The sequence below is a fragment of the Necator americanus genome, chromosome X (genome assembly GCF_031761385.1).
Source record: "Necator americanus strain Aroian chromosome X, whole genome shotgun sequence".
Classification (NCBI taxonomy): Eukaryota; Metazoa; Nematoda; class Chromadorea; order Rhabditida; family Ancylostomatidae; genus Necator; species Necator americanus.
This window is the reverse complement of record NC_087376.1, coordinates 19,035,243-19,055,699: the sequence shown is the minus strand read 5'-3', so window position 1 is coordinate 19,055,699 and position 20,457 is coordinate 19,035,243. Positions and strand designations below refer to the sequence as shown.

At 40.3% G+C, this 20,457-nt stretch overlaps 1 protein-coding gene across 2 annotated transcripts in view; it reads left to right on the top strand.

Moving 5' to 3' along the window:
- Positions 1 to 20,457, top strand: part of RB195_024138 (uncharacterized protein) — a gene marked incomplete at both ends in the record, with an annotated part of 35,187 nt that overhangs the window by 13,265 nt on the left and 1,465 nt on the right. The window contains 5 exons of one of the 2 annotated variants that reach the window (XM_064211810.1): positions 104 to 131; positions 187 to 350; positions 419 to 539; positions 612 to 761; positions 16,169 to 16,254. In XM_064211810.1, coding sequence (XP_064067691.1) covers positions 104 to 131; positions 187 to 350; positions 419 to 539; positions 612 to 761; positions 16,169 to 16,254 — 549 coding nt within the window. Of the gene's footprint in view, positions 1 to 103; positions 132 to 186; positions 351 to 418; positions 540 to 611; positions 762 to 16,168; positions 16,285 to 20,457 lie in introns of those variants that run through there. The other variant, XM_013442102.2, reaches the window with a different exon arrangement.

Genomic DNA, 20,457 nt, shown 5'->3' with positions numbered 1-20,457 from the left:
GCATGCATTTTAATCTGCGCCTAAATGTGCGGTTACTGTGAATCGGGTTCCTGTAATTTTGTCTACTTGTATGATTCAATTCTCTATTCCTCTGGTGTTACAGGGTTGGGACAAAGTTGCAAAAGTTGCAAGTATGCTCTGTCGGACAATGTTTTCAATTTTTCAAGTGCGCTTTCCTTTTATTAGGTTTGAATTCATTTTTTTCGGTCATGGGCGATGCTGGTAGCAACAAAATGTGCTCTTATGTCTGTTCTGTATCGTGTTCTATGATTGCTGAGATACTAATGATTTTCGGATATTTAAATAACGCATGGATTGTTGTTAACTCCAGCTCTTCTTATGAGTTCCAAGTAAGTCTTTTACTTACTAGCGAAATGTTTCTTCATGTCATAGTTAGAAGACATAATTAGTGTTGCAGCGGGGACTGAATGACGATTGCTTTAAGTCGGATGCAATAAGTTGCTCGTCCTGGTGTACATATTCGAATGGTTCGCTCGCTTTTCCCGAGTTTTTCCATCAGATCCTTCCTCCAGGTGCAGGTAATAAAAGAACTAGAAACTAAGGTAATCTTGAAACTAACAGAAATGAGTGCTAATTCCTGTCTTATTTAGCGATGTATACTGCTCTGTATGCTGCTCGATTCCTGCTTGTGATTCAGTTTCTGTGGCTCATTTTCTGCATTTTTTGTTGTTGTTACATCAGAGCAGAATTATTCATCAAGCATCATAGGAGTCTCGTCATGTATTTTTGCGGCGTAGGAAGTGACGTTTTCTTCTCGTTTCCATACAGATTTTAATTCATTACACTTTTGGATTTGTTTCGACATTTTAGGAAGTAATTTTTGTTTTATCATGTCTTGTTCTGACTCGAGCGCTAACACCACGCTAGTCCCTTGGAACTAGAGCCTATGGTTGACAGGTTTGGAGTGCTCCTCGGTGTAATCCCGTGTGCAAAATCTGACACGTGCAAGCAACGCAATGATCTCCGGAATTTGGGAGTCCTAACTAGATTTATATTCAAAATAGATGCTTATAGTCACAAAAAAAAACTAGGTCGCAGCTGTGTGGGTCTCCGATTCAGCAAATTCTTCGGGCCTTGCGAATATTTTCTGCATCCGAAGCCAAGTTTGTTCCATTTGTTCGGATTACGGATGAAATCCCACCTTTCTTTGTCAGGTTTGGACATAAGTTTTGCGTGCTTTTTCTCATCAGCTGCCTGGGGACGGTATTATTCGATTTGTCGGCGAATGCTCCTGTTGTGGGCGCAGCTCGCGTGCAAAGCATGACTATCTGAGTGTCTGTACAATTAGTTAGTACTGGTTCTGCGAACCAGTTCATGAAGCTCGAAATCAACACACTTAACTCTATTATGGTTTTTGCTTCTTTTTTTTTTTTTGGTTTCTTGTGAATTTTGAAATGTTTGTGGCTGATTTTGTCGTAGTTTATTTGAAGCTATTGAGCATTTTGTGAAAATCTTGTTTCTATCACCAGAGAATGGTTTGGGAAGTCTTCTTCTGGTTTTGATCGGTATTCCTTTCCACTCATTTTTATTAGTTCAAGCACTATTTACCTTTGAAATCTTCGAAACCGCAAGCTCTTCTTTGCTGTAATCTCTAGATCTTTATTGCACATCGTTGCTGAGTAAAATCTCGCTAACTCTGATATAGACGGACTTCTCGAGTCGATTCGGTTAAAGAGAACTGTCAGGGCAAGCTGATCTGTGCACATCTCCACTTGCGGCTTGTAACCAGATATATGGAATTTTCTGATTGCAAAAAAGACTGCCATGTCCGATACATTTTACTTCTTGTCACAGTTCATCAAACTTTTCGAAGGCAACATCGAATGGCTCTCGTTGTATATGCTGCGTCAATGTTCGTAGGTCGGTTTGGGATTAAATCAGGGTCAAGCGTGGTAGTGGGAAACAACCCCCTCGAACAGGGCCCTTCCCCTCCAAAATTACGAAATTACGCAAAGATCAAACAACGGCGACAATGAGATGTTGCGAATTCGATTCCTCGCTGTACAATATTCATGAAGATTAGGAAAAACAGAACTGCATACGAAGGATGATAACTGAAAGTTTCCAACAATTATTAATTGAATAACATTTGATTACCAAGAATGGTAGGATTGTATGAATATTGTTCTCAGATCTTATGAATATTGTTGTTTCGAAGATCGGTAGTAACTTCGTGAGGAGAGCACACAGGGAAACATACCTTCGAACGTTTTGTATAGAAGAAACTCTACAAAATCCCAAATTAATGTTTTCTGGGATCTCTCTTTTTTTTGTTTGCTTACATAAATACTTGGATAGCTTCTCTTCAATGAATGTGCGACCCCCCAACATGCTTTCAATCGTTTCGTGTTGAATAGTAGTAGTACTAGTACTCTATCCCATTCGTGGACCAACAACAGGGAGAAGTACCTTTCTTGGGTGGAGGTTGGGCTTTGGGCTCTCGATCCACCCTGTCTTTCCAACAGAGTTTTCGTACACGACCCACCTCTCGTGTTAAGTGATGAGCGTCTTAAGCAAACCGCTTTGGGCGAAGAAAAGGAGGGCTTGTGCTGTTCCTGCATCAAACACGGCCAGCTCGTGAGGCACTCATCGATCGGGTTTCAGAACCCTACCAATCTTCGCAAAGACACACGAAGTAGTTGAATCCGGGAAACCAAGCGTAATTGGTAATTCCTTGGTTGTAACATGTAGGAGGATATCGACAAGCCACGAGACGCCTCCAGAGCGGCTCTTGGCTTGTCGATATCCTCATTCAGAGGCCGAACCGGCTGCTTTGAACCATTCAAGGAACAGTCGCAATTTTTGAATTGGCAGAACACGTCGACACATTTTGTATGAGGTAACACTCATTCACTGACTCGTTCGCCTTATATTTGGACTAAGTTGGAGAGAATGTGGATTGCCTTCAAGCTAGGAATTGCGGCAGAAAGCGTGACGAAAGTGGGTGTGGTCGGGGCGACTTGTGTGCCATCTTAGCATGTAAGGAGCAAACTGATATATGACAGTGAGTATGTAAAATTCTAAAAGGTGCCTTACCTTAGGTGCACTAAGCGAAAAACTGGCAAAAAGTGCGGTAGGAGGAAAATTGTCAGTCAAACGGCATATAATGTTTTGCTAGTATCTTGCATTCCCGTGTGCATTTTTGACCTCGAAAAAGCTGGTCACCTAATTATTCCTCCATCTAATATCCTCCATACGAGTAGTGACAAATTTTGCAAATATAAAAGCAAAAACACTCTGTACACCACAACTTCAAGAAAAGAATAAAACTCAAGAGTGATCAATTTACTTCACTTAGCAACTATTTTTACCGCATGAAAAATGGAATGAAACCGTGTAGTGTTATAGTCGATCAAAACGAAGATTGGTGTAGTTAAGCGGGTAAGGCTCTCGTAGCAGCACGGTTGTAGCAGTTGGGTCGAGACCATAGCTAGCTTCACTCAGACGACAGCGAAGTGGAGTTAGCGAGGGTTCCAACTCGGTAGGAACTGCCAGCACCACTGCGCCACTTCAAACGCAGCAGCATCAGCCTTCATGTCGCTTTGATCCGACCACAATTCCGTCCCTTCGGAAACAAAAGGTTGTCCTATCGACTGATTGATTACTCTACGTTAGGCGTTTTCATTTAATGATTCGTACGTATAGATGCGATATTCGGAGCCAGTGCTCAGACCCCCTTCAATTTTGGACGGTCGACGATAGGACCTCTTTCACTTTTGGATGGTTGGCGAGAGGACCCCATTCAGTTTTGGACGGTTGGCGAAAGGATCCTCATCACTTGAGCTGTACCTCATGAACTATACCCCCTTCACCTGAGGGGGGTCTGGCTCTTCCATATCGCGCCTTTGTAAGGGCGTTATGAGCTTTGTCATCTGGCAAATTGACCAGTCTGATGCTCCTGCTCCACTCGGTTTCTTGTTTTTAGAGGTGTTTCACATTTTCGCCGTGATGCTTTAATACTACTTCTCGATAAGTGGTTACTATTGATGAGAGTCCCGAAACAGATATCAATGGATGCTGCCATTAAATCTTACTATCACAGGTTGCTGCTCGTAGCCAAGATTGGTATTCATCTTTATTAACAGCTAACGTCCCGACATTATCGCCTTTGTCGGAGCCTGGAAAATTAAAGCCATCAATTGCTGATCGATCCTCTCAAGCGCCTCATCACCTTACAGAAAGCAAACGATAGGCGTACTCTACGAAGAACATATGGGGTAATGTTTACCTCGTTTTTGAATCTTGTAACGTAGCAGACCACAACTATAATTCGGAAGGGTTTTTATAAGGGAGGATGTTCCCCGCCCCATAGATCAAAACCAGCACAGATATTGATATAGGGCAATTTCATTTGTGACACGCTCTTTCTTTCAGGCATTTTTGGACCCAAGAAAATATCCAGTGTGCCTCTAGCGCTCTGCGCGCTATGTTCTCGAACTCGAAGGATAGTATCGTATCTTCTACCTCTACTTCGAAGTTTTCACTACGTATTCTATGGTATGCTCTGAGGGGGTAGAGGGCTTAGATTTTGCGACCACATCTAGATACTCCTTCACCCGAATACAGCTGCTGTCTTTTTTATCTTGAAGGAAATAGAAAGATGAATTACATGTTTTAACGAACTACACACTAAAAAAGGACTAAAAGAGTAGCCTGAAAAGCAAAATAACTGGTGATTACGACAACGCAGATCCTCTTTTTTCTGACTTTTATGGGTTTTTATTATTCTTTTCGTATAATTGTCTCTGAATAGGACTGTGGATCCTTAGCAAAATCCTTTTCGTTCAATTTTATCGTTTGTTTTGCTTCATGGGCGTCCTGAGGACGTCTGTACGACTTTAATTTGTAGGGATCTGTGATGATTTGTGGGTGCATGTAAAGAGGGTCCCGGCGGAATTTCCAGCATGCCCCGGTCATGCCTCGTCAGAGCCATTAACGATGGTGCGTGTCCTAAAGAGATTCAGTTTCGTTGGCACCTAAATAGCTGACCTTGCTTACCTACCGTTAATCATACACTGCATCACCGGCTAGGATATAATTCACTATCTACTAAATTTTTTTGGAGAATCAGACCTATTCACTGCAATTTTGTGACGTGAGGTGATCTAAATTTTGTAATCGTACCAGAAGCAAGAGATATCCTCACATGAAATATGAGATAAGGATGTATCTGATAGCTTCAAATTACGTGCATAAAAATTTTTGTTAAAACGGAACATTCCAGCTCTCAAAAGTAACGGTAATGAGAATTATCGTTATCCTGTAACTCCCAACCTTTTTTTAGCCTAATTTATTTCTGGACAGAAGGACCTTCTGTTTCTCTGACTTTTTGGAACTTACAGGAAGAAAAAGAGTTCAAATTTGGTAAGATTTCTAGACTTTCTGAAGGTGATATAAAGACAAACTCACTTCCTTTCTTTATTAGAACACCACACAAATCCCATGTACTTCTATCTAAAACTATTATTTTTTGACTTATTCACAAGATAAATTGTGCAGAACGCGACTTACGGTAACCGCACATTTAAGGGTGTAAAATGTGCAGTGTGTGCACTCATCACGCATGGTATTTCACGGCAAAGTTGGAAAATGACAACTTATTACATCTTGGGGTGGTTGCTGATGTATTTTTTGAAGTACTTTTGCTATTCTCATCTACCTTTCAGACTGATGTGAGTTTCTGCATGTTTACAGGTAAATACTTGGATGACACAATGGTCCTGAAGACACATAAACTCTGTAATTGTAGAGGGCTATAAATTTTTCATTCTCATCTAAGCTCAATAACCAGTGGCAAACCTTGATTTCAACTTGTAAATTAATGTGGAAGTAATCTTAACCCGTCGAATTTCTAATAAACTTTGACATAATGGTAAGATCTCTTTACTTACTTTCCTCTCTAAAATGAATTTCCAAAAATTTGAAAGTTTTCGAAAAATAAAATCTTAGCGACACGGTGAGCGATTTCAGTGTTGGTTGCAAAGAAAAGTACACAGCGAAACAAACGCTTAGGTTGCCGACAGACTGCTCTTAGAACCTTTTCTAGAAGTTATTCGAAGCCAAGGATTTTCTCATAAGATGCTCACTGTTGTAAGGAACTACAATGAGACCTGAATTAAAAAAAAAAAATCATAACCCTCTGCAATTACAGAGTTTACGTGTCTTCAGGACCATTGGGTCATCCAACTATTTACCTGTAAACATGCGGAAACTCACATCAGTCTGAAAGGTAGATGAGAATAACAAAAGTGTTTCAAAAACTACATTGGCAACCATCCCAAGATGTAATAAGTCATTTTCCAACTTTGCCGTGAAATATCTTGCGTGAGGAGTGCACACATTGCACATTTCACACGCCTAAATATGTGGTTACTGTAAGTCGCGTTCTGTAGGTCATCGAAATCTATTTAAACGGCTGCGCCGGCGGTCGCGTCGCGGAGCGCTGGCCCGCTGCCACTTCTGCTAAATCGGGGGCCCTTCACAAGCGTGAGGGCCTTTAGTGTTAAAAGGCACTCGTAGCTATTCGACCTGAGGTAAATAGGTGAAAATGATAACTTCCACCTTCGATGCACCTGTTTCATTGCCTATTCTAGGTTTAGATGTCTGCTAGCTATGGTAATTTATTTCTAGGTATGTATTCTATGTTTCTCACTTAAGTAGTCTTTATTTCTTGACATGTGCTAGCATGGAGTTGTTTTTGACAAGAACGTTAATGATTCGTGGCTTCTACAACTCACGGCTTGCAACATCCTATCTGTTAACACATTCTTTATGTAGTTGAAATTGGGTTTCTTTTAGGAATTGTTGCCAAATGATTGCCACACATTTCCACTGATGTTTATCTCTCCCCTTTAGAGATTGCATTCCACCTTATTCTCCTTCTTCATTGCTGAGATCATTCTATTTCTCCTTTGAACTACGCTGAATTGATTTTCAAATAATCGCTTTTAATTATTGAATTGCCGAAGATACGACTTTGAATTGTACGACTCCGAAATGAAGAGACTTTAAATAGCGATAACCATGCGTTTAACAAGTTGACACTCTCATAATACCCAAAATAAAGTATAAGGCAAAACGGATGGAGTGGAAAGAAATATGGACGTAGATGGAGGTTGAGAAAGATGAGCGTTGTAATATACAAAAATCACTATGAGTTTCGCGAAATCATTACTTCGAACGATTCCAAATCACTATCCCAGCAAAACAGTATGCTCTCCGAAAACCGTACCTTCGACTAGTAAATAATTGAAAGCGACTATTTGAAAAGCAATACTGAGCAATTCAGAGGAGAGATGGAATGATTTCCACAACGAAGAAGTAGAGTAAGGTGGAATGCAATCTCTAAAGGGGAGAGATAAGCATAATTGGAAATGTGCAGGACATATGGCTACAACTCGTAAAAGAAACCCAATTTTCAACCACATAAAGAATGTGTTAACAGATAGGGTTGTGCAAGCCGTGAGTTGTAGAAGCCACGAATCGTTAACGTTCCTGCCAAAAACAACTCCATGCTACCACATGTCAAGAAATAAAAAATACTCAAGTGAGAAACATAGAATACATACCTAGAAATAACTTACCTTAGCTAGCAGACATTTAATAATTTAAACCTAGAATAGGCAATGAAACAGGTGCATCGAAGGTGAAAGTTATCACTTTCACCTATTTACCACAGGTCGAATAGCTACGAGTGCCGTTTAACACTAAAGGCCCTCACGCTTGTGAAGGACCCCTGATTTGGCAGAAGTGGCAGCGGTAATTCATCTTGTGACTTATTCGGTAATTTCGACAGCTCACACCACTCTTCTTTGCATATTTCCTTGTAAATGCTCAGTTTTCTACGTCCCTGTGCCTTGAAGAACATTTATGACCGTTTTCTGCGTCTTCATGAACGACTGGAGCGTGACCTCATCGAGGTATGTTCGCGTATCCGCCGGCATATCCACTGGGCACAGTATGTCTCGGAGGCATTCGCGGAGAATCCGCCGGGACCCTCTTTACTGTTCCCCAGACTTTGTTGTTCCCTTCATACACTAGTATTCAAAATAAATAAACAAATAAAGCTCCGCGAAGTTTGTCGGGTCCTGTGGAAAACAGAGGGAAACTCATCCATAAATGACTCAATTTGTTAAGATTAAAACATGTAATTCAACACTAACTGGATATCGCACCATTCCGGCGAGTGATTGTTACGAGGAGACCAAAATAATTTACTGTGGAGAAGCTCAGTTGCCTCTCCGCCCCTCCGTTTTTTGTTTCGTTGAATGTTTAGCCAGTTGACTGCAGCTGCACTACTCAAACTGTCTAGTTCGACTGCTTACTTGTGTTAAATCAGTTGCTTCGCACTCGACTATCCAGCCAACCTAGCTTTCTTTTCTCCACTAGTCGGCTTTGCACTTCGGCCTTAGTCGTAGGCGCAACTATCCATTTGGACAATTGAACTCGCTTCACAAGAAGTTTACTACGGGATATTATCCAGTCAGTCATGAAGCAGTTTAGCTCTGCTCTTTCAAGCCAAACAATTGCTGCAGTGGCGGAACCTCGGTATGCGGGTGGAGTCTATTCTTCGTTCCACTGTGGTGGTAACAATTTTGTTGGAGTATCATGGGAAGAAAGGTGCTAAATTGCTACTGTCTAATATAGTCCCTAGAAAGCCGTAGAAAGCTCACATTGGCCTCTATGTGATGCACGGCTAGTTTATGCTAACCATTCTTTATGTTAATGACTTAATCAATGACGTGAACATATGCGTTAATTCTGGGCTTTTTTGATCACGATTCTACTTTCTACGAAGTTTCAAGCCTGTTTTTGTATTCTTGCGACGTTGTCATAGACTACCTTGTCGCAGGTCTTCCTTTTTTCACTCACACCATTTTTCGTTCTGTTCTGCACAGTACCTTTTCGATGAATGCCTCCCCCTTGTAAATTCGGCGTAAAACGTGTTGCATTACGGTGTCACATCGAGTCGACGGTAAAGTTTCCAGAAGGCGCAACAAACTATCCTCCTTTTCTCTTTTCTTTTTGTTCCAAGCCTAGGGGGATCTCTTTTATTCTGTTTAAATTTCCATAAAGTGCATTCGAATAATGGGTCATTCTAACATCATTTCGCTCAAAAATTTTAACATTTCATAAGTTGGTCAGAAATAGGTCACTCTGACAGATAGACAGAAAGGCAAACAGGCAAACAGGCAAACAAACAAGCCAATGCAACTGGCCTACTGCATAGTCATGGAGCAATATCAAGGTCAAACGTGCGCTGAGAATTTCCCAACAGGGGATCGTAAGAGTGGCGCAGGAGGGGGTCGTAAAGCGCGCCAGAAGAGGAGAAAAATGAAGAGAGCAAGGAGAGAAAGACGAGTGGGTAGTAGATGTTAAATAAACACATATTAAGGGATGCAAAATGTTATTAAAAAAAGATGGCGTGAAGTATTTTTTTTTTTAAGATTTTGCTAGTGTAATTTCACAACTTTTGGGGTTTGGAAAAGCTGGTTTGGAAAAATACTAAACAAAGTTGAGAAATTTGCTGAAATTCTCATTTTTTTTCTCAGCTCTTTCTCTTTCAATAAAGACAGAGGGTCCTTGAAAATGATATTTTAACCCTTTTATAGCGCTTTTTTTTTAAACAAAAAGCGGACACCTTCGTCTTCCTCCGTTCCTTCTTCAATTCAGTTATTCATGTTTACTACAACCTAGCAAAATTCGACCAGTCCAGCAGTATTTTCTACTCAGGGCGTGGGCTAACCGCTAAAATGACTGCTGAATAACATTTGTATGTGGTGAACAATGCTTATAATACAATTTTAGAAAAATTGCCGGTGAAATGTTCTTCTCAGCAATTTTTTTTTCGTAGTTTTTAATTTCTTGAGCGGTAGGCAACATTGGATTGGTATTGATCTTCCTTTATTCAACCACTGCCAAGTTTTCGGCAATATAGCCTTCGTCAAAGCTTGGAAAAATCAAAGCCATCGGTGACTTATCCTCTCAAGCGCCTCATCGCCCTACAGAAAGCATTCAAGCGATGGGGAAACTTAGAGGACAACACATCGACTAGCGCTTACATCATTTGCTGGAATTTGGTAACGTTACGGACCACCACGTACCACAATTATGAATCGCAAGGGTTTTTTATGGGGACATCACAGCCCGTCCCATAGATCAAAACCGCATAGGTCATGATATTGGGATAGTTCGTTTGTGATCGCAGTGCACTCATCCCTCCTGTTCATTTTTGGACTTTTTGGCGATGATCCAAAATGCCTCTAGTGTTCTGCGTGCTGCTGTTTAATAAAGCAAGATCAATGCCAATCTTGGCTACAGCTCAAGAAAATCAATTAAAAACTATGTTTCAACATGCCAAGATTCAAAGACAGTCGAACATGAAGAATTTTTTTTGGTTTCAGAAAAATCATGATCCATGATTCCAAATTTTTTTTCAAAAAGCATAATCATGATTCCCGCGAGGATCGAACTATTTATTGTCTGCAATCGCTATCAGTGAGTAAAATTGTGTTTAGGAAGTAGAAAGTAGTGAAAAAAAACGCTTTTAGGATGCGCTCTGCTTCGGTATTACTTTATTATTATTATTATTATTATTTCTTTATTTATTATTTATTATTTATTATTTATTGTTTATTATTTATTATTTATTATTTATTATTTATTATTATTAGTGAGAAAGTGATTTCAAAATGTTTTCTCTGTCGTTCTCGGCTGCTTTTTTTTTCCTTTTTGCTGTTTGTTGTCACTGCTAAAAGAAGAATTGTGTCGTCGTCGAATACACGATCAGAGCTTTCCCATCTTTTTAACTTATATGGCACATATATACTGACTTACTTCTAATCCTTACAGTGAGCTATCAGTGGCGTCTATATTATACATTTTTATTTTACTTGCGGCACTTCATATTAATATCCATTATAATACTGTCTATTAATATTTATTATATTATATTGTTTTGATTTATTTATTGAACGTCCAATTTGTTTCTCTAATTTTGTTTATTATAACAATTTTTTCATTGCTATATGAGCGGCTGTACTAGAAAGAATGAGAGGAGGGGGTCGTTTTATGGAGGGTCTTCTATGGGGAGATCGTTTTCAGGAGGGTTTTGTTTTTCCAATTACACCCTTGACCCTGGATAATATTGCTTATTCGGTTCTCACGCAGATCAACATCGGCTCCGGTAGCGAGGACCCTTACACGATCCTAGCTGCTACGCCCCACCGCTTCGAGCGCAACCTCTTGTGCAATTGTATGTGCTTCATGTCGTTTTTACTCAACTATAATCTATGAGAAGGATTGTGTAGTCTTGGCAAAGTTTTTTCCTTTACTCTTATCGTTCCAATGTAAGGGTGCCTTTAATATTCATTTTATAAGGGGATTTCTCCTCATTTCTTTGTGTAGCTATGCACGATTGGCATCCTTCATAGTCGTAATACTAAGAAAATCTATTCCAACATTGACTCATACCTTTTGTTGGGCTCAAACATGTTTACTTATGTGTGGATTTCTGTGTATTTTAATATTGCATTCTGCATTTCTGTTTTTCTACAGGGGCTGCAATCGAGTGACTGGAACATGAAAATATGACGTATAGAGTCTCTTTTAGATGATAAGCGCTTCTCGGTCTTCTGAAAAGAACGAGCAGGATCTGAAACTTTCCACCCAAACGTTCATTGACGTTGACCTCATTTTCCTTCAGGTTGGAAAATGGTGGAATTTCTCAAACGTAGGTCAAAAAAGGAGGAACGCTGGCGATGAATGTCGAAATGAGAGTGGAGTTGGATGTGCTTTGTTTTCATCACTATATCCTTGATGTGTTATGTGCTCCATAAGCTGTCATCGCCTCTTACTTTGCTCTGAGATCACTTATTTCATCACGTTCATTTTCACGTTTTTAATTTTTTCTGTGCCGCCGTTTCAGCTTGAAAGATTCTGAAGTTGGCTGTCAAGCCTTCGGATTTGCAGATTAAAAGACGAAAAGCTACCAACCGGTGATGATTTCGATACTTTCCGGAAGTGTGAGTTTCCACTAACGGCTTTATTCGTTGCGGGACTCGATGTGAGACTCTTTGGACGTTCTTCAAGGGTCGATCTTGGCGCTGGCGTTACCATGAAAAAGAGTCTTTTCTCTAGAATTTCTCCAGGTCCATTCAGAGTGCTTTGTTTTCTTCGTCCTCACAGTTTGATATTGGAACATAGGTAAGGAGGACAGTCAAAGCCGATACTAATCCACATCCTTTCATCCACAAACATCTGGTTTTGGTTCTGAATTCCTTCAGAGAGTAGATATTCACTACCACACCCGTTTTGACGAGTTATTGACGCATTCAGTGAGTGATGCAGCTTCGTCTTCGTCAGTCCGATGACGTACTTGCTCTTTTCGGATATCCAGTGTTTCCAACGCAACTACGATCGTTATGTTTTCAGATCCTCGTCAGTGATCCTTTCGGTACTAGAGATAGAAATTGATGTGCAGTCCTCTCTGATGTTGTTGTATCAGTCCCCTTCCCCGGAACCGATATATCCTTTTTTTCACTGCGTTGACAGAGAACCATTGGCAATTTGCTGATCTCCTTTTCTAAACAGAGAAGATGATCTCACGGTTTGTTCGCCGCTTCTTCCTTGAATGGGCAAAACTCGAGATCATTGATTGATTGCTACCTTTTGGTGGGACCGACTTATAGGACGCAATCTGTAGGCATACAAATACATCCAGATACGCATGTGCGGGCATGACTCTCCCAAACGGAAAGTGTGGGTATGTCGTGGAAGCAAGGTCAACAAGGAGAATAATACCACGAAAATTTGTAAAGGTGTGTCTTCGTCTGACTCGATTTCCACGTTTGCCCTAGAATAACATGTCGGAGGACATTTTGCTCAGCCAAGATTGTTGTTGAGCATGCTGCCTTTGCTCAAAGCGCTGCTGATGATATCAACGCCGTCTTAAAGGACATTGCACTTGCACAACGTTTTGTGCAATAGTTACTGTGATTATGGTCCAGTCAACTTCACACAGCTATTGTGCACGCCCTTTCGTGACATAACCCATTGTTTTTTTCCCGTATCCTGAGGTCAAACCTAGCAGTTGTAGGACTTTAACCGCAGTTGACGTAGAATGTGTTGTATTCGGGTGACGCATCGCGTCTTCGGTGAAGGCAGGTGCTTACCCTTCTTCCTAGAACGCGACAAGTTCCTCGTAGCTCTTCTCCTATTGTTGCTCATACTTTGTCTTTCTGTTTGCACATAATAGTTTGTGATTAGGATTATGAGATTTGTCGTTTGTTTTGTTCCTAGGGCGCCTCTAAGATTATAATCAATAAGATTTAATTTTTGTTCTTATTTTTGTGTAATTTTGCATGATTGACATCCTTCATAGTCGTAATACTAAGGTAACCATTATTCGCTGGTTCAATGGTTTCTTCTGATACCAGCGACTCTCTTCAAAAACTTCGCTTTATGGGGATTGAATTTCTGCCCTCTTTCATGTGACTGTGTGTAGTTAGCGTTCTTCTAAGACAGATTTTACGATTTTACCAGATCTACGATTGCATAAAATGCCAATCATGCACAGTTGCACAAAGAAGTAAAGGCGATATTCAATTCTGAAAAATCTTGAAGGTGCCCTAGCAGGAAAACAAAGGATAACCCTGTTGCAAAAGTACTTTACTAGGACTACGTAGTACTACACTTTCTTAGCTTTTAAATATCATGCTATATAATGACGCGCTTAGTCCGTGTGTGTGTGTGTGTGTGTATGTGTGTATGTGTGTGTGTATGTGTGTATGTGTGTATGTGTGTATGTGTGTATGTGTGTATGTGTGTATGTGTGTATGTGTGTGTATGTGTGTATGTGTGTGTATGTGTGTATGTATGTGTGTATGTGTGTATGTGTGTATGTGTGTGTGTGTGTGTGTGTGTGTGTGTGTGTGTGTGTGTGTGTGTATGTGTGTATGTGTGTATGTGTGTATGTGTGTATGTGTGTATGTGTGTATGTGTGTATGTGTGTGTATGTGTGTATGTATGTGTGTATGTGTGTGTGTATGTGTGTATGTGTGTGTGTGTGTGTGTGTGTGTGTGTGTGTGTGTGTGTGTGTGTGTGTGTGTGTGTGTGTGTGTGTGTGTGTGTGTGTGTGTGTGGGTGTGTGTGTGTGTGACGAAAATACTGCATAATTATGCAAAACTCTGCAACGGTGAGGTGCCGAACCGTCGCCATGCACCTGATAGACGAGCACTCTACCTTTTCACCATTGTCTAAAGCTGTGTGGCTATGTATGTTGGCTTTGATAAGGCAAGTTAGTTTCTCTCATATGTTGGTGAGAGTAAATAAACTTTTATGTGTATACTTCCAGATTTGCAAACTGTCATGCTATATAATAACGGAATTAGTCACGTGTGTGCGTCTGTGTATGTGTGTGTCTCAGTCAAGAAATTCCAAAAAGAGGGAATATTATGGCGTCGTTTCAGTGCGCTGGACCCCAAGGCGGTAAAATTGGGTGAGATGGGTATTGTGGCATCTAATTCGTGCCCGAAGCCAGATAGCTGTGCTCCAACGCAGTAGCATGGGTTTCTGTGGTTGCTTCGCATTTTCCAGCATGTCCCCTAATGCTGCTAATATTCTTTCTTCAAAAAGAGGAAAAGCATTTGCGAACGGCTTCTTAAATACAATACGTAGTAGCCAACGTTTACGCGATCTGACGTAGAACGTTATTTTTATCACTACGATAGTGATATTCATAGTGAATAAATAATGAATATAATGAATGGTAATGAATAATCACTACGGTAGTGATTATTTATTTCATGTTAGCACTTCGTTCTTTGCTAATAGTTGAGAAAGGAGGAAACTCATACTTCGAATAATGTTTCCAAAATGTGGAAATTTGAGAGGAACATAGATGTTAAATCAAGTTCTATTCTTCTCCAAGTATAAAACCGACGCGTTTAGGGAAAAACCATAACATCTTTCATCTATGCTTAAATTTTCGGGTAAAAAAATTGAAGAAAGCGTTGGTAGAAAAAAGTAATTCTATTTTTCCAAAGAATGTTGCTACTGTTATTTCTTACTGGTTGGTGAAGGCGAGCGAAACGAACACCAAAATATGCCTGAAGTCCGGCTTTAGCCCGACGTTCAGGCTGGTTATTAATAATAATGTTTGAATAAAACACTTTTAAAGCCGTTGGCATACCTTTTTCCAAAATGTTCTAGTAGTTCCTTGTTAAATAACCTATATCCTTATTGTTTTAGTCACTCTCCTGTGGTTCCTTCATCTTCGTGGTTTCATGAGCACAGTCGCTGTCGTGTTGAATAATAGACTTTTAGCTGAATTGTGTGAAAACTCAAATATCAATAGGAACACTTAAAAGCATCACTCCACGAATCTGAGGTGGTACGGATTTCAGGTGGAGTATTCGTATACGGGATAGTAGATTATGGAGAAGGGGGTGATTCCGCACTATTTTCCACGAGGGGTTCGACTGGAGCACGCTAGCCTTGTGTGGCGCCGCATCTTCCGGGCCGTTTTTTACGGCAATTAGGAAGAAATGGACGGAGTCACCCTCCTCTCCATAATCTACTATCCCGTATAAGAATACTCCACCTGAAATCCGTACCACCTCAGATTCGTGGGGTGACGCCTTTAAGTGTTCAAAATTTCGGAAACTGTGTAATTAGAATATCTAAACACTCAATTTTTTGAATCCGTGGAATTCAGTTGTCAAGAGATCTGAGAGGCTTTGAGAATTCTGAAATTTGAATGATCGAAGGTCTAGAAATTTGAGCAGTGAAGTCATCTGGAAGGGCTAATGTTGAGTTTGCGTGAGAATTCTCTGTAGTATTGTCTATTGAGTGTACCATCGGCCGTTTGTTTTTAAGAAACCCTATGTCCAATCCAATCCTATGCCTCGTAACTCTGTGTGTCTGTTCATTTATTTGTCTTCCTGTCTTTCTTTCAAACTGACTTATCTCCGATTAATTTATGAAACCTGAAGATTTTTGTGACGAAAAGTTTTGGGGTGATCTATGTTTGCATTATGTCAACTTTTGAAGAGAATGAAAGACATTACTACACTTTTCCTTCTGAGCAAAAAAAAAAAACGGAAACCTGAAGAACCTGAGGACAAAATTTTATATATGAATTTTCAGCGTTCAGCTTTGCGCTACTGATGTTCGTCGTATTAATCACACATTTCACCGGCAGCATACTGGACACACATCAAGAAGATTATCAGGTGACATATTTCTCCATCCCTGTATATTAAGTGCAGCGAAATTGATGATTTTGGGATCTCTCCACGAACAAATAAGGGAAGGAGTGTCACTCACCAGTATGAGCGTAATCTTGCTCGCTTCCTTTTAATAATTTGGGAGTAGACTATGAAACATCCTTGTGTGACTCCGTCTCCTCAGCGATGCAACTCATTAAGCTATAGGACGTGGGCAACCATGTCCAAAGGCAATCTAATTAATATGATTCAAATAAGCGACATAAACTGCACCACGCGGACTATCGTGGATGCGATAGCTGTTGTTCTACTACCCGCACCCCTATCTTTACGTGAGAGGATTTCTGTTGTGAATGTCTTACAGCCGAAGACGAGCAGCTTTATTGATGTCGGTCACGGGCAAGAGAACAGAACATGTCCAAATACAAACAACAGGATGATCATACAAGAATGCAACGTATCCAATACAGATTTACTCTAGGCGAATAATACGGTGAAATTCCCATCCTACAACAATTCCAACATCATTTACGTGGTTCAATTGAAGCACATTAACAATCGACTGGATAAACATAAACAATTACCGCATTTTAGCTCACGAATCTCGATAATTTTCAAGATATGCGCAGTGTACGCTCGCTACGCATTTCACCGGCTTACATCTTTCAACTTATTTGTAGGGAAGAAAAGTATAATCTCGGATTGCATTTAGTCACGTACACGTAATTTCGAAAAAATATTTTTTGTGACAATTACTCGAACTACTGACAAAATGTCAGACCATTGCTACTAATTATAGCTTTGCGAAACATAGTTAGACTATAACGTAACATAAACATAGGAACTCTGCGACTTTTCTATTGCAAATGGAGCGGTGGTGAACAAAAGGGTGTGGTCCAGCGAGAACGACAAGAGTAGTAGAATGACCTACATCTGAAATGTAGATCATTGTCTGCTACAAAATGTTTGAGTTTCCGAAGAATCGTTGATGTTAACACTTTCAATAGCGAATTAGTTGGTTGGTGCAAAAGTAGTGGCGTCTTTTGACCTTCAACTTTGAATAGCTACAACTTGACTGAAACATCACGTTTTTGATCGAAATAAGAATTATCAGAGCAATGTACTTCTGCCTATGAGAGTGAAGTTAGTCTTATTCCGGATACCTCAGAAATCTGGATTTTTAGATTTGATGAATTCTTCGAAGGCGTTTTTACTATGTCTGGTTTTTGAAACTCAGTACTTCAATATGTTGTCGCTACGTTTGAGAACGAAAAAAAGGCAAAAAAAAACTGCAATGAATAACAAGCAATTTCATACGGTTAACGTTACCTTCTTTTCGTGCAGCTTCAGTTTGGGGAGAGTTTAGATGTTTTGTTCCAATCCAGCCACTCAGCTTATCGCTACGAGATATCGTAGGTAATGAACTTTACGTCGCATATTCCAATTTTACCTTGAACTTTTTCCTTTCTGTTGCGCCAGATAAGCGGAAAGCAGATAACGAAGCGAATATCTTTGTGCTTGTTGTTAATTCATGAAGCAGCCGTTTCACTAGCTTTTCCACTTTACTAAACTACTTTAAAAGACTTACTTCAATGAAACAATATATACCGAGTGCTTTCGCAAGATCTCATACAGTGTAAGGAAGTCTAACAACCTCAACTATTTTCTTAAAATCGTTGTTGTCGAAGACGATTGGGCGTCTACGACCTTCCTGTGGCCAGATTCATGAACGTTCCCGGAACGTCCCAAACGTCTTTCGTTTACCCGCCCATCACGGAATCATACTTCCCACTTCCTGCTAGGTCTATACGAAACCCACGATTTCTCCATTCCTGGAAGATGTTACTGTCTTTAAATCACCTCAATGTTTCTAGTTTGGTACAAATTTTTTTCATTTGAGATCTTATTCGATTTATTTCCCACAAATTCTCCAGAGTATCTCTTCTGTTGTTTTTTTGCTAGAATTTATAAAATTGCATTCCAGCATTTCGCAACTTCTGCAATTTATTCCGAGACTGAGCTACTGAATTTAAGCGAGTTTGTCATCCGCATTTTCCAGGAACCCAATCATGGTATTTTCCTCTGTCATGCCGTATGCGGGGGGTAGCGAAACCTGCGGTGCTGCTCATTTCATTATTTAAACTACTCGCAACAAAATTACAGTCTTACAGTAGAAAACGTTGCACAGGTGTTGTTGGGAACTGGGTATGTTAAAGACATCACCCCACGAATCTGAGGTGGTGCAGATTTCAGGTGGAGTATTCGTATACGGGATGGGAGACTATGGAGTGGGGGTGATTCCGTCCATTTCTTCCTAATTGCCGTAAAAAACGGCCCGGAAGATGCGGCGCCGCACAAGGCTGGCTCGCTCCAGTCGAACTCCTTGTAGAAAAATGTGCGCTAGAACGCCCGAAGCTGTATCTTCCGGGCCGTTTTTTACTTTTACTTTTACTTTTTTTTTACAATTAGGAAGAAATGGACGGAATCACCCCCTCCAAATTATCTACGATCCCATATATAGTCGGGTCAAAACGACATGAAGCACGTACGCAATTGCGTACGCGGCTTCTCTCGAGGCGCTTCGGTGGAGCGTAGCGGCTAGGAGTGAGGTGAAACCCTTGCTGGCACCACCTATCCCTGTAGTTTGCGACGGTACCAACTTCGTCTCAACTGCTGCCTCCATCGCGCCATTTCGAGCGCGTACGCAAATGCACCGCAACTACACTCGTGTTTCATGTCGTATTGACTCGATTATACGAATACTCCACCTGAAATCCGTACCATCTCAGATTCGTGGGGTGATGCCTTCAAGCAAACTAATGAAACAAACAACAGGAAATCTTTCCAACATGCGATATTTAAAAAAATATCATAACTCATTTTACATCACAGTTGGATAGTAAGCTATACTTGTAACACAGATTGGTGAATGCGCAGATTTGATGAAGAAATTCGGAAAATTGTGGAGCTAGGCTGATGAAATCAGGTACAGAGGAACTTCGTGAGGTTTTTTTCCCTTTCCTATGAGAATTTAGATTTCAATTCATCTCATTACACGTTTTTAGCAAAGGCGGTCGCTTTTGAATGTGGTTTTTCATTATTTTGAATTTATTTAGAAGTGCGAGGATGCCTGTATTTTTCATTGGTTCTCTATGATATGAAATGGTACGTTTGCAGGGGTGAGAATAAATTCAATGTATCGATAGTTTCGTCAGCTATGGTTTAAAATATCTTAAAGCTGAAAGGAAGCTAGGTCTACACGAAGCCAGGCATGAAAAAGCGCATTATCGTTAGGGCATCAATTAAACTGAATTAAAGGATGCCCAGAAACCGTTTTTGGCTATAAGATAAGTCAAGATATGACATGAACTGTGTACAACTCACTGCAAGGAAAATTAAAAGAAAATCAAGTGCTTGTATCCTTACTTGTGTGGGAACTGCTAAACGATTCCTAGAGAATAAGCGTTCAAAAACAATTCACGTTGTATCAATCGATCATCATTCGGTCTAATGTTGTTCTAAAGCCTTCGCCTTTGCTGGGCGAAAACCATAAATTTGCCACGTCCTAGACTTCAAATCTGATAGCCCTGGCTTTTGGAGATTCCAACTGGGGGTATTGTGTTTGATATATGTTGTTTATTCACCAAGATTAGCAACATAGTATTATACGAGATGTTATCAGAAAGCTATTTATTTTCGACATTTCGATTTCTGAGGTTTATCTCTGAAAAATACGAGGCTTTTTTTGAGATCAGCTTTGCTCTATTTCATTGTTTTCTAAAATTTTTGAGTGACTTTCACTGATGTATGCTAAGTGTTCCGGTTCAGAAACTTGGTAATTCTCTAGAGCCCGTTTTCCCTTCTAAGATACGTCATCGAAATCAATTTTTGAATTCACATCATCAGCAAATTTTCAGGGTTAAAGGTGGATTTCGGAGTCCAAGGTGAGAGGAAATTGTCACTGTTTTTTTCTTCAAATGCTGATTTCCGTGGCTCTCAGAGAACATTTCCATGTTTGAAGTAGACAGTTTTACTGACGAGGGAATTATGCAACCAATGATGTCAAGTTAAATTGAATTTGTGAATTCTCTTCTCCCCCGAACTCCGGCTGCTCATAACGCAGGCATTTACCGCGGCCTTGAAAGGGTCCGCCAGGCATCTCATCCCACAGCTGGGTGTTTCTTCCTCTGTTCTCTTGTAACATTGACA